General features: G+C 43.3%; 1 protein-coding gene across 1 annotated transcript in view; it reads left to right on the forward strand.

The window, feature by feature from the left end:
- Positions 1-8919: 8919 nt before the first annotated feature.
- LPL (lipoprotein lipase) overlaps positions 8920-13769 on the forward strand; it is a 98664-nt gene continuing 93814 nt past the window's right edge. The window contains exon 1 of the mRNA XM_033915733.1: positions 8920-9154. Coding sequence (XP_033771624.1) covers positions 9073-9154 — 82 coding nt within the window. The 5' untranslated portion in view covers positions 8920-9072. The remainder of the gene's footprint in view (positions 9155-13769) is intronic.

The following is a 13769-nucleotide window of genomic DNA, read 5'->3' on the forward strand; positions in this document are numbered from 1 at the left end:
AAGTTTTCTAGAATTCTGTACGTAGTTAGATGTTTATTGTCTGTATCCATATTTCAATCAGTTTTTCTTAGCCAGTAGGGCCATAAAGACTCCTTATAGGTTGAACAAAATTAAGACCTTTAGCTCACATTTGTGCTGGTTTGGTCATTCTGAGCTAGGAATGCTGGAACAATATGTCATAGTTCAAATTTTATTTGACATACCATCTATCTGACAGAGGATCTAAGCAGTTTACAATTTATAAATGGGCATGATAACTGTCATTTTGTCTGTGAAACTATTAAGTGAGTTTTAAAGTTTCACATCCCTCTCTCCAATGCCATTGTGATATGGAAGGCCTAGTCTTTGAAAAGGTACAGTCTGAATTGGGAAAAAATATCTTATTAACTGTAGCAATTCAAAATATTCCAACAAAGCCTTTCCCTCTCTTTCATCAATGAGTCCACTTGCATGTAGTAGGGATGTACTTTTGTTTAAAACGGCATAAGAAATTTTTGCAACATTAATAAAATAGCAGAAAGAAATGGAATTGCATTCTTTTTTTGTTTTCTTTTTCCCTGCACAAATCCTGCAAATTTTAATCTCCCCTGGTTTGCCCTCTATACTTCTCACCCCTTGCCTCATTCAGCCCTTTCCCCTTCCATTGCACCTGATCTTCTGGTCCAAATGAGACAGGAAGCAACTTCAGTTGCTGCTGACTTGCAGGTGTCATATTCCAAATTGGCCATTTTACAGTAAGCATCAGTGGGATAAGAATGACTGTGGATCATTCCTGCTGCTCTCTTTGAACCCGTGGGATCAAGTTGGATAAAGGGGAATTGGGAGGTCTAGAGAGCAAGTTTTAGGAGACTTTTGTAGAAGCTGCAGAATGAGTTTAATCAGCAGGGGTAGAACTATCAAATAGCACATTTTAATGTAATCTACTGGAAAACAGTATGCCAAAAGAAAATCTCTCTCTCACACACAGTCTCTCTCTTTAAATTTTATATATTATTTCAACTTTCTGACCTTTTATTTTAATTTCTTTGTTGACCCAATAGATTTGTCTATTTACCACCTTATAAGGGACTAGTCTTTAAGCCCGTTACATTAATGGGTGCTAGAATACTGTTCACCCTCTATGTTGCCCCTTCCATTCACTGCCCTCTCTTCTCTTTCCATCCAGTGTCCGCCCCCTCTCTCTCTGTCCCATATGACCTCTCTCCATCTCCTCCTTCCTTTTGCCTTGGTCTGGCATACCTTCCTCCTTCCCTCCAAGCCATTCTCTCCCCCTCTGCTCCCTTTCCTCATTTAACTACTTCATTGGACAGCAGCAGCATTCACAATTCATTGCTGTTGCTGGCTTCAGGTCTTTCTCTCTGGCCGGTCCTGTCTTCATGAAAACAGGAAGTAGGCAGGACCGGCCAGAGAGGAAGGCCTGAAGCTGGCAACAGCAGCGAATTGCAAACGCTGCTGCTGCCTGAAGCACCCGAGGCAGACGCTTCTCTCCCCTCCCAGCCCAACCCCCGCTGACTCTGCGACCCTCCCAGCAAGATGACTTTAATATCAAACCTCCCTCCAGCGTTGGCATCCGCTGCACGTTAAACAGGCTGCTTCGGCTTTCTTCTGCAGTTGAGTCCCTCTGTTGCGTCATTGATGACGTCATCGGTGACGCGGCAGAGGGACTCAATTGCAGGAGAAAGCCCGAAGCAGCCTGTTTAACGTGCAGCGGCTACCAACGCTGGAGGGATGTTTGTACCGGTGCAGAAGCGAAATGTATCTCCCCCTCCAGTACCTGTGCAGCACTTTGCTGCGGCACATCCTCCCATGGGGGGGGGAGGGGTTTGCACAGTGGGAGCGGGTGAGAGCGCCGATCTCCAGTTGGTTTTTTTTTGTTTGTTTGTTTTAAGTTGAAAGCCGGCGCTGCAGCTCCTCTCTCGATCCTGGTGCAGTTCGAGAGAGGAGCCGGTATCATTCACGGTGAGGAAGGCCGCCGCAGCTGTATAATTTTTTTTTTATTATTTGAAAGTCGCCGCGAGCAAGTGGTGACGTAAAACCCGCGCATGCGCAATCGTGTTTTCGCGACGGATCAGGGAACACGATTTTTTTAGTGTGCATGTGCGGCCTAGCATTTTATTATATTAGATACGTTTGGCTATTAGAATAAACTTTTTTACAATTTTGTTGATACTGGAATATAGCTTCTATAAGTCTTCCAGATCATGCATCAAAACTGGATTGAGATTGTCCAATCAGCACACATTATTTCTGACCAATCAGGAGGCTGCTTTAATCAGCCAGTCGCGGTCCAGATGTCTAGGTAATAGGGCAGCTATAAAAAGTGCAGGCTTTTTGGGTTTCATACACTTTCTGCATCAACCATGAACAAGACTCAGAAACTGATGTTGGAGGAGTGTATTTGTGTGTCACTGATGAGCGTGGAAGGATTTTTGAGCTGCGAGATCACCAGCAAAGTTTGTTGCAATCATAAAAATCCTTCCACGCTCATCAGTGACACACAAACACACTCCTCCAACATCAGATTCTGAGTCTTGTAGTGGTAGTAAAGATTGTACAAAAGAAGAAAGCAACGGGTTAATTGGTAGACAAGCATCAGTCCGGTCATCCACATGCATAAACATCTTGCCAAGACCATGCACTAGACACATTTCACTGACCAATTGCAAGTTACTGCTTGAGAGGTCAGATAAGTGTCATGTCAGTGTCAGCGGTTTGGTCTGCAGGGCTGGAAAGCACACAACAAGCCATTGATGACTGCCGTCCAAATGCACAACTGATTCGAGTGGGCATGGAAGCAAGCTGGACATGTGAAATGTGGGAAAAGGTACTTTTCAGAGATGAAAGCACCTTCTGTCTGTTTGGTAACCAGACCTACACCTACCTGAGGAGGTTTCCTGGAGAGGAGTTCAAACCTGAGTGCCTCAACCTCACTATGAAGCATCCTTTGAAGATCATGGTCTGGGGCTGCATGACTGCAAGTGGAGTCAGATGTTTGCACATTGTCAATGGAATGGTCAGTGGTACCAAGTACATCACTATAATGCAAAAATGCATAGTGCCATCTGCTCAGCAGCTGTTTCCAAGCCAGTTCCTGTTTCACGATGGCAATGCACCTTGCCATCGCTTCAAACAGGTGATCACCTGGAAGTGTCAGAACAACACTGAGTCAATCAACTGTCCTGCCCAATCCCCAGATCTGAATCTGATCAGAAACTTGTGGCACAAGGTAGCCTGAGATATCTAAGAGACATCCAACACCAAAATGTGAATTGCTTGAGTCACTCATTGCAGCCTGGTATCATGTTATCACCTATGATCACCTCATCAAACTGGTTCACTCAATGCCAACACGGTGCAGACAGGTGATCAAGAATAGAGGGTGGCCCACCAAATACTTTCGCTGTTGATTTTGCACTGTGAAGGAGCTGACTCAGCTCACTTAGCTGTTTACACAACCACTATTTCCAGTTGTTATTCATATGGTACCCTAGTATGTGATACTCTTTAGGACCCCTGAGGAAGAAGTGTTTCTTTGAAACATGGACCGTGTCGGGTCCCGGTTCATCAACTCCTTGGACCATATTTGGAAACAATCTGTTTTATGATTATAACTATGTTTGTTGATTAAAGACTTGGCATCGTGTGCACCAATGTTCTTCAACTGCCGGTCTGTGGACCGGTGACGATCCGCAGAAAATTGCTGCCGGTCTGTGCAGGGCCGGCGAGATCGAGTTGGCAGTTAAATTTTCTGCCAACTGCGGTAGTGTTAGAAGGCTGTTGTTTCTCCCAGCCTTGGACGATCAAGACATGCTGCCAACATCGGAGCCTTCCTTCTGTGAGTCTCGCCTGTTCGGAAACAGGAAGCTGAAATAAAATAGGTGGGACTCAGAGAGGGAAGGTCCCGACGTCAGCAGCCTGTCTTGATTGCCGCTCCTGCCGAGTCGCCGAACAGGGCCACGGGGAAGGTGCAGATGGAAGGGAGAGAGCTGCAGGTACAGGTGCAGGTGGAAGGGAGATGGTCAGCGTGCGCGGGAGCAAGATCATGGAGAGCCTTCGACAGTGGCTGTCTCCCCTCCCAGCAGCTTTCGTACTTGCCAGATTCATCGGCAACTTCCTCTTTCCTCAGAGGCGACAACGGACCCAAGGCTGCCTAAGTAAATCGCTGCTGCAGGCAAGTACTGAGAGCTGTTGGAACAGGAGGAAGCCATTGTTGGAGGCTGGGAAGCTGCTGGATAAAGGGAGAGCTGCTACTCGACCTGGAGGGAGGTAGAAGGAGAGATGCTGCTGGGAGGGGATGAGGGAAAGGGATGGGAAGAGAGTTACTGTTGGATAGGGGGAGGAGGGAAGGAAGAAGGAAAAAAGGAAGGAAACAGCTGGCAGGGAAATTACAGGAGGGGAAGGGGGTCAGGGTGGACTGGAGAGATCAGATGAGGGAAAGGGGAGAGAGAGGAATGAGAAAATAGAGAGAGATTAATGCTGGAAAGGGGGTCAGCAGAGAAATGAGAGACGGATAAAGATGCTAGATCTGGTGTAGGAGAGATAAAAATGAAGAAAGCAGTGAAACTGGAATGAATGATGTAAAAAGGAGAGAGGAGGCACAGGCTGGATGGAAAGGGGAGAGGGGCATAGAAAGAAGTCAGATACATATGGAAGGGGGAGAGGGCAGACAGTGGTTGGAATGGGCAGATGCTGAAAGGAAAAGAGTGAAAAGAAGATGAAAGCAGAAACCAGAGATAACAAAAGGTAGAAAAAAATTTTTTATTTCTATTTTGTCATTAGAATACATCAGATTTGAAATATATATCCTGCTAGAGACATAACTGGGGTCTGCAAAGCCCAGGCAGTTATTCTATAGCTTCCAGCTGGCTTAGGGCTCTCTCGGACCAGGGGTCACTCCCCTAACACTATTCCTCTCATGTGTGACTGTGGTATTCTGTTAGCATGATATTTCTGTGTAGCATCTAATATAATAAAGCCCTAAGTGCGCATGCACACTCCCACCTGCATGCTCCCATTTTCCGTGCGCTGTAGGGCACCGCAGGTAGGAGTGCGCATGCGTGAGAATCCCCAAGGTGGATGTCAGCCGCGGTGACTGTCTGCGTCTGCAGGCTGCAGCGGTGGCTGTTGGTGGCTGCAGCCTGCGGTGGCAGATGGCTGAAGCCTGGCTGGAGGACGAGGGGGAGCTGCGAGAGCTCCGCAGAGGCAGGAGGTGAGGAGAGAGAGACAGAGACAGATGGATGAGAAGGACAGAGGGGCTACTAGGAGGACCAGGAGAGATGGTAGGGGATAGGGAGAGATAGACTTCAGGGAGTGTGGAGGGGGCAGGGGAGAGAGATGGTCTTGGGGAAGGACAGAGGGGGGACAGGAAAGGGAAAGATGGCAAAAGAGGTGAAACAGAGTCAGAGAGAGATGGTATTACCTTGCAATGAAGCAGCAACTCAACATTTCATACTTTCATACAGTAGGAAGAAGGAGGTATTGATGTCCTCTATATAAGACTCTGGTGAGACCTCATCTAATATAATAAAGCCCTAAGCACACCATGCGCACTCCCACCTGCGTGTTCCCATTTTCCGTGCGCTGTAGGGCACCGCAGGTAGGAGTGCGCATGCGTGAGAATCCCCTGAGGTAGATGGCCGCCACGGCTGTTGGCGGTGCAGGCCGCAGCGGCGGCTGTCGGCGGCAGAAGGCCACGGTGGCTGCAGGCCGTGGCGGTAGATGGCTGAAGCCTGTCTGGAGGAGGACGAGGAGGAGCTGCAAGAGCTCCGCAGAGGCAGGAGGTGAGGAGAGAGAGACAGAAACCGATGGATGAGAAGGACAGAGGGGCTACTAGGGGGACCAGGAGAGATGGTAGGGGATAGGGAGAGATAGACTTCAGGGAGTGTGGAGGGGGCAGGAGAGAGAGATGGTCTTGGGGAAGGACAGCGGGGACAGGAAAGGAAAAGATGGCAAAAGAGATGAAACAGGGTCAGATAGAGATGGTAGAGGGTATAAAAGGAGGAAAGGGAGAGATGGAAATGGTAGGACCACTGATACTTTGGGGCACTGAGGGAGGAAAGGTTGGTATGTCAGGACTGCTGCTGCCACTCGGGTAAGTAAAGACTCTGTCAGGAGGGCCAAAAGGGTACAAAGGAAATGGTGAAAGGTGAGGTGGTGGGACTGGGATCAGTGGGAGGCAGGGTCTGGGCATGATAGAGGCGGGGCATGGGTGGGGTCAGAGTCAGGGTCAGGGTATAGGTGGGGCTATTCTAGCACCCGTTACTGTAACGAATGTAACGGGCTAAAACACTAGCTTCTATAATAATTTGGCTTATTCAGTTTTCTTGATAGTAGAGGGGATATATGTGAAGGTTAGGGGAGACAGGGGTTTTGTTGATCCTTGCTCAGTATTATTTGTATTTATAAAATGACAATTGTACAGAATATTGTTTCTTTTTATACTTTAATAAAATACATTCAATATAAAATCATAACTACGGCTTGTGCAGATGGGATCAAATGGTTTGCGGGGACCGAGCACGAAGAGACGGGGCGGAAATGTTTTTTTTTTAAATTTCAGTCTTAGTAGTTTGCCAGTCCACAAAATAATTCTTTTAATTCTGATGGTTCATGGGTGTAAAAAGGTTGAAAAACACTGGTGTACACCATTCCTGCAGTTCTTCCTTTTTAAAAAAAAAATAAAATTTTTACATTTATTTATAATTTTTCACAATAATTTCCAAGCATAACACACTTGTACAGAAAGGTAGATTGAGTAAAAATATTCAAATTAATATTTCAAACTAAAAGGAAATTCAAACTATATGCTAAATCTACCTCAAGTCCTCAACTAAAGATCCAAGATTATACATCAGAGTAATTTCAAGGAAAGCAAAAGCTATCAGAAATTAACAATTCTCTAGATTTACAGCTTAATTGTTGAGTGAGGGAAACTTTCCAAATATAATATCAGTCAGTATTAAACTTCTCTCTCGAGGCGTTTAAGGGATATGAAACTTGATAACTGTGAAGGTTCAAGGAAAACATACTTAAAGGACTGATATCTAATCACACACTTGCAGGGAAATCTCAAATAGAAAACACCTCCCAACTCAGTCACTGCTGGTCTTAAAATCAGGAACTGGCGTCTCCTTTTTTGTGTCTCTCTTGAGACATCTGGAAACATCTGGATTTTATATCCCCCAAATTCTTTAGATCTATTTTTGAAGAACATTCTTAAAATCCATTCCTTATCTGGTTGCAAAGCTACCGTGAGCAAAAGTGTTGCTGGAGAAGCCATAGATGCATCAGATGTCTCCAATAAATTAAACACATCTAGTGGGATCTCTCGTAGATTTTCATTCCCGGGTTTTTGCTGTTGATCAAATCTCTGTGGTAAATAGTAAGCTCTTACAAGGGGAGGCATGGATTGTTCTGGTATATCCAAAATTTCTCTAAAGTACCTTTTAATCATCTCTAGTAGAGTGACTACAAGTATCATAGGAAAATTTAAAATACGTAAATTGTTAGCTCTGCCCAAATTTTCCAAAGCTTCCACTTTTTTCCTCAAGAGAGTGTTATCCATTATCAGGGCTACTTGAATTTTTTTCCCCAAAGTCACTTCTGTGGAAAATTTTTGTAAGTCATTTTTAAGTGTCATAGTGTCTTGTTTTAAATTTAAAAGTTCTTTTTCTTGTTCATTTAGTCTCTCTCCTTGTTTGTTAATTTGTGGGGCAATTGAATTCTCAAGTTTTACTACCAGGTCCCATAGTGCATCCAGAGTAACTTCTGGAGGTTTATTAACCATTGGAAAAAGTATAAGTGGTGAAGGGGAATTCTCAGCTCCCAGACATACCTCTTGACTGCCTCGGTTCGCCTCCGCTGGAAGTCCTTCCTCAGGCATTGTCTCCGAAGGAAACACAACCTCTCCAGGAGTGTCCAGAAAGCTCTCAGAAGCTTCCCCTGGCTCAAACACTGCCTCTTCGGACGTGTTAAGCACACACGAAGAGCTCGCTCTCTGAGGCTGTGGAGGCAGGAGTCTGACATCGGGCCTCAAGGTGGTGTTTAGCCCAAGGAGATCCACCGTTGCGTCACTCCTCACTGGCGTCTCCTGCGGGCGAGTTCCCGGCTGTTCCGTTTCCCTCTGCAGTCGCTGTAACAATTCATCAATAGTGCCGATCGAGGGAATAGCAGAGTGTCGGGAGGCATTCCCGGCGCTTCTTCCCCTCCATTTTGGCATGGTTGCAGGAGATATCACAGGTAAAGTTCACAGCATCTGTCTCAGCAGTAAGCTGTGGCGTCCATCTTGGATCTTTCCCCAGCTCTTCCTTTTGTTTGTTGTTCGACATATCACTGCAGTTTTGTTGGATTTTTTTGTTCTTGCCACCAAATACTGAGCCATCACTGACACACATGACTTACATGAATATGAAGGATAGATGATGCTTATACTGTATGTACTTTTTTGGCCAGCAAACTACATTATTTGATTTAAGCTGAAAAACAATTAATATAGCAACTTTAACAAACTCATAAATTTAAGGCCAAGCTAGAATAAAGAGTTAATTCTATTAGCCAATGTGGTACACAGATAAATCTATTAGGTCAACAAAAAAAATTAAAATAAAAGGTCAGAAAGTTGAAAGAATGCAAAATTCACAAGTGGTTCTAGACTTCTGCACATGACTCTCTCTCTATCTATATATCTATCTATCTTGTGTGTGTAATCCCCCCTCCCCCTCTCCAAATACCAAAACAAAATGAGAAATATTTGCTTGCACATCCCCAATGAGCAAATATTAACAGTGGAATATCTCCTTTCCTTACTTAAGAGTTGTTTTCTTTTTAACCAATGGGTGGGGAAGGTTTGTATTTGCATATTTCATTTGAGCATAAGAAGGCGGACAAAACAGTGGCAGATTCTCTCTGCTGTGAGTGGAAATCCCTGTGCCTCGAACTGTAGCTTTGTGGCCTCAGGAAACTTTGACTAAAGCAGCATAAAACCCTCTCTGTCCTTCCATACAGTCAAAGAAATCTGTGTGTATCCGATCGATTAAAAAATAAAGCATCTTGTCAAGACAGAGTAGGAGAGCAATGCTTGCACTGTGCGTGTGGTGGATACACTGTTTAATTGCCTTTAGCCGAGGTCTCGCAACCACTGAACCAACTACTCCAAGTAAGTCGTTATGTTATTTTATAAAGGGTCTGATTTGCTGTGGGAAAAAAGTTTATTGTATTAGGGGTCTGTTTCAGGGGGGGCTTTGAATCTGGCCCTTTAGGGCGCCTTTTACAAAGGCGCGCTAGTGGTTTTAGCACGCGCACCCTAGCCGCTACCGCCTCCTCTTGAGCAGGCGGTAGTTTTTTGGGTAGCGCGTGCTCTAGCGTAAAAGGAGCCCTTAGTATTGATTTTGGAAGAAATAGGATGACAGGAGAATAAGAAAATTGGTACTTTGAAACATTGTCATTTTTCATCCCCTAAAGTTTAATCTAGGAGCAATTCATTTAGATATAAAAACACTAACAAATGTTACTATAAATGCTCTTAGGGAGCAATTGTATTGGTGGGTTTTAAAACTTTTTGTATCGGGTATGTGATTTTTTTGTGAATTGCTTCGTTGTAGGTAGTCTATAAATGTATAAAATAAATAAATAATAAATATGTCAGAGCATGTAGAACTAGTGTCCAGAGAGACTTTATAAGGAGCTTATTCTATGAATGAATTTTATATTGCACACCGCTTAGAAACCTGATTAAGCGGTTTAAAAAATCTTTTAATAAACTTGAAACTTGATGAATGGAGGACTTATGCTCCCAAAGAAACAAAATAGTGATGATGAAAAACCAAAACAAAAAAGGGGGATCGGAGAACCATGTGCTGTAAAAATATATTCATTCCAATGTATTCACTCCCCCACAAGTCAAGTGCCATAAAGGACGGCACTCCTGACAAAAAGTTCTGTCGACAAGCTACACCCTGAGCGTGCTGACTATTGTCATTTTTTTGTGCTTTGGATCACTACAAAAGAGAAGCCCACTGCATTAACTGTGTAACATCAGTAAAGGATTGCGTGACTCCTGCTGAAACGCAGCCGTGTCGAGTCCAATCCTATGTCTAAACTTTTTTGTCGCTATGCTTATAGTTGAGTGAGATCCCTTTTGGAATTAATACATTTTGACAGCTAATATATGGCTCTTGACAGGCCCTCCATCCCACCCCCCCTCCTTTTGGTATTGGCATTTTATCCTCACTACATTATTCTGTTTCTCAGAAAATTCCATTTGGATTCTTTTCTTCTTTTGGCACTTATGTTCTCTACAGAAAACCAATATGACAAAGTTAGACAAGTTCCTGCTGAACCGGAACGTACGCAGGTAGGGCTGGTCTCAATTAGGGCACTGGTCTTTGACCTAGGGGCCGCCACTGGAGCCGACTTCTGGGCACGATGGACCACTGGTCTGACCCAGCAACGGCAATTCTTATGTTCTTATGACTAACATTTAATTGCAATCATTTATGCTAATCACAGAGCTAGTGTATGTGTGAGGTACCTTTGTAACTTACAGCATTCTTTATGTTTTATATGTATAATGTTAACATTGGGCTCCAGAAAATGGAGGACTAATTGAGGCAACCGGATTTTACTTCCATTGAAAGCATTGGAAGTAAGAAGGACAGGTTGAGACATCTGGGTTTTACTTTCATTGCTTTCAATGAAAGTAAAACCCAGATGTCTCAATCTGTCTGCCTTTTTCTGGTAACCCTATACAGTTACTTTATTTGATATACCGTAATTATTGACACAAAAAGTTAAGTCAAAGCAGTTTACAACAATAACCCCCCCATTCCTTTTACAAAACTGTACCATGGTTTATAGCGCCGGCAGTGGCGGTAATAGCTCCAACGCTCATAGAGCATCGGAACTATTACCGCAGTGGCTGGCGCTATAAACTGGACTACGGTTTTGAAAAAAGGGTGGGGGTAAAAGTGAGGGTGACATTTGAAAAATCAATAAACATAAACACAAAAATAGACTAACACAAACTGGAAAAAGGGAAAAGGGAAGATCTCGTAGGTTAAAAAAAGGAAGGAAGACAACAAAAGGTAAGGGGTAAAAGTAAAAACCTTATATTAACCAAAGTAAAGTAAAATTATAAAGGAATTATCTCAAATGTCATTTTAAAGTAATAGGCCTTTAGTTGAGACTTCAAAATTTTATGTGATTTTTTTCAGCCCTTAAGTATAATGGAAGAGAATCCCACAAAGTAGGGGCCATCCCCGAGAAGCTAGAGTCCCTGTTAATGTCCCCAAACATCTGCCCTTCCTATGTCTTGAGTCAACTTTTTTCATTGGCACCCCTCCCCACCTCCGTAATCTGGTATCTCTCTCACCCCCCCACCCCAATATATGATCTTTTATCTCCCCCTCTCTCAAGTCTCCCTGTTCTGCTGGACCAGGTGAGGCACTGGCCCAGAGTCCTTTTGAGAAAGGATACCAAATCCTAGTTTGACATCTATCCCTCTAGAGGTCTCAGATTTTGGTGCCCTTTATCACTGGCACCCTGGGTTAGGGCCTCACCTGATTCATAGGTTGAGCTGGCCCTTCCTGCCTTTGCTCTGCCCCTGCAAATGCTGCCCTTGCAAATAGCCACTATGTCAATTGAGTGGGTATTTGCAGTATAGCCTTTAGGCAGCATATTGGCATTTATATGCCCAAGTATACACATATTTTATGTGTAAATACTACTATCCTACACCTTTACACATGTTATAAAGGTATAAATAATACCTAGGTTCCACAATTGTCCTGTAAGTGTACAAGTAAATATTTTAGAAAAGCCGCTTCTTATATATGTGTATCCACAGTATCCACAGTTGTCATAAGATAATGTTTTGGGGTGTGGTTTAGGCTGATCTCCATCGTACGCATTTATTTATGATTTTGCATACCTTAAAAGTCTAGATGTCACCATTTACACCAACTCTTGGGCATATATCAGCTAGCTGCTGATTTGGACTTGGACTATGAAGGAACGATTGAGTAGGCAATTGAGATTCACTTGCTAGTGTTTAAAAAAAACAAAAAAAATTCCAAAAATTATAGTTTGGCTCGTTATACAAAGTCGTGGTAGTGATACTGCCATGGTAAATGCACATTCAGTTCCTATGGGCTTTGGTGCATTTACCACAACTTTGTAAAAAGGGCCCTAAATAGCTCGCACTGGATGTCTGGTATTGCAAAATCCAATATTTCTTTATTTGTTTGTTTATTAGGATTTATTTATTGCCTTGTGGAAAAAATTCACTCAAGTTGGTATACAGCAAGAATAAACTAGACATAGATAGTAAACAATTACAGCAGAAAAATATTCAAATAGTGCATATTATGGTATAGTATACACAGTAAAATCATAATATGCAGCAAAGGGTGTAAATGTAGATGGAACATGTGGATAGTCATTTTCAATAGTGTGTCCATCTCTGACTTTGTCCTGCAAGACATCCAAAGTCGGGAGTGGAGAAATGACCATTTTCAAAACTGCTGGACATCCAAATATCTTTTTTTGAAAATCATCTTTTTGAAAGTCTTGGCTGTCAGGACATCCAGCCTTGTTCACCACTTTTGACCACAAAAACGTCCAAGTAGAAAACATCCAAATCCAGACCATTTGGACGTGGGAGGGGCTAGCATTGTAATGGACTGGCCACATAGACATGCCATTGCCAATAGAGCAGTGGGGCACCTTAGAGGGCACTGCTGTGAACTTCACATAAAGGGTGCCAGCTGTACATCTCACTATAACTGCCTTCTAATGTATGTTGATCCCTCCAAAATTCCCCCCAAATCTACCATACCCACCTGTCTACCACCCTCATTTTGGAATGCAATGCCATTGAACATTCGCTCTGAAAATTCCCTAAACAAGTTTAAAACACAACTTAAGACATTTCTTTTTAAAGACGCTTATCAAAATTCTAATTGAGCCCCCCCCCAAAAAAAACACAGCAAAATAAAAACGCTTTCAGGAAGCGACACCTCCTTTTTCCTCTTGTTTTATCTTTCCCTTCCTTTTATTTTCATTTATACCATGTAATGAAATATTTTCCCTTCCCCCTTCTTTCTCTTTGTCCCATACCCATTGTCACAAAGTCTTTGTTTTGATTTCAGTCCCCCTACTTTTATTTCATCTTTTTTTTTTCATATATATAATTTTAATATTTTAAATAATCTTTTACTTTTTATTATTGCAAACCGACCAGATACTTGTGACGGTCGGTATATCAAATTATAAATAAACTTGAAACTATTAACTCTTATGGCTGCAGGTGCAAACTCTATGGCAGTATAGTAGGATTGTGCTGGGTTTTGTAGTGGTTAGAGTGGCTTATGGGCCTGGGTCCTTCTATGGCTCACTAGCCAACTCACCAGGCTACTTAAGACACCTGTGTGATGATCTACTAGGATTTCTCATACCTGATGCTGCTATTCTAGAAACAGGTATGCACTGTTTCATTCAGATTTTTTTGGGGGGTGGGAGGGGATTAGTGACCACTGGGGGAGTCTGGGGGGGGGGGTTATTATTTAATCCCTCCAGTGGTAATTTGTTCAGTTTGGGTAACTTTCTGACACTTAGAAACTTCTAAAACAGGTCTAGCTCCAGACGTCCAAGTTCTGTCCTGGATGTCCTAAGAAAGGTTCGATTATCGCTGAAAAATGTCCAAGTCTAAGCCCTCCCAAAGCACACCCGTAGCATGCCTCCAATATGTCCCCATGGAATTTTGGATGCACAGC

Source organism: Geotrypetes seraphini, chromosome 1, assembly GCF_902459505.1.
Source record: "Geotrypetes seraphini chromosome 1, aGeoSer1.1, whole genome shotgun sequence".
NCBI classification, from domain to species: domain Eukaryota; kingdom Metazoa; phylum Chordata; class Amphibia; order Gymnophiona; family Dermophiidae; genus Geotrypetes; species Geotrypetes seraphini.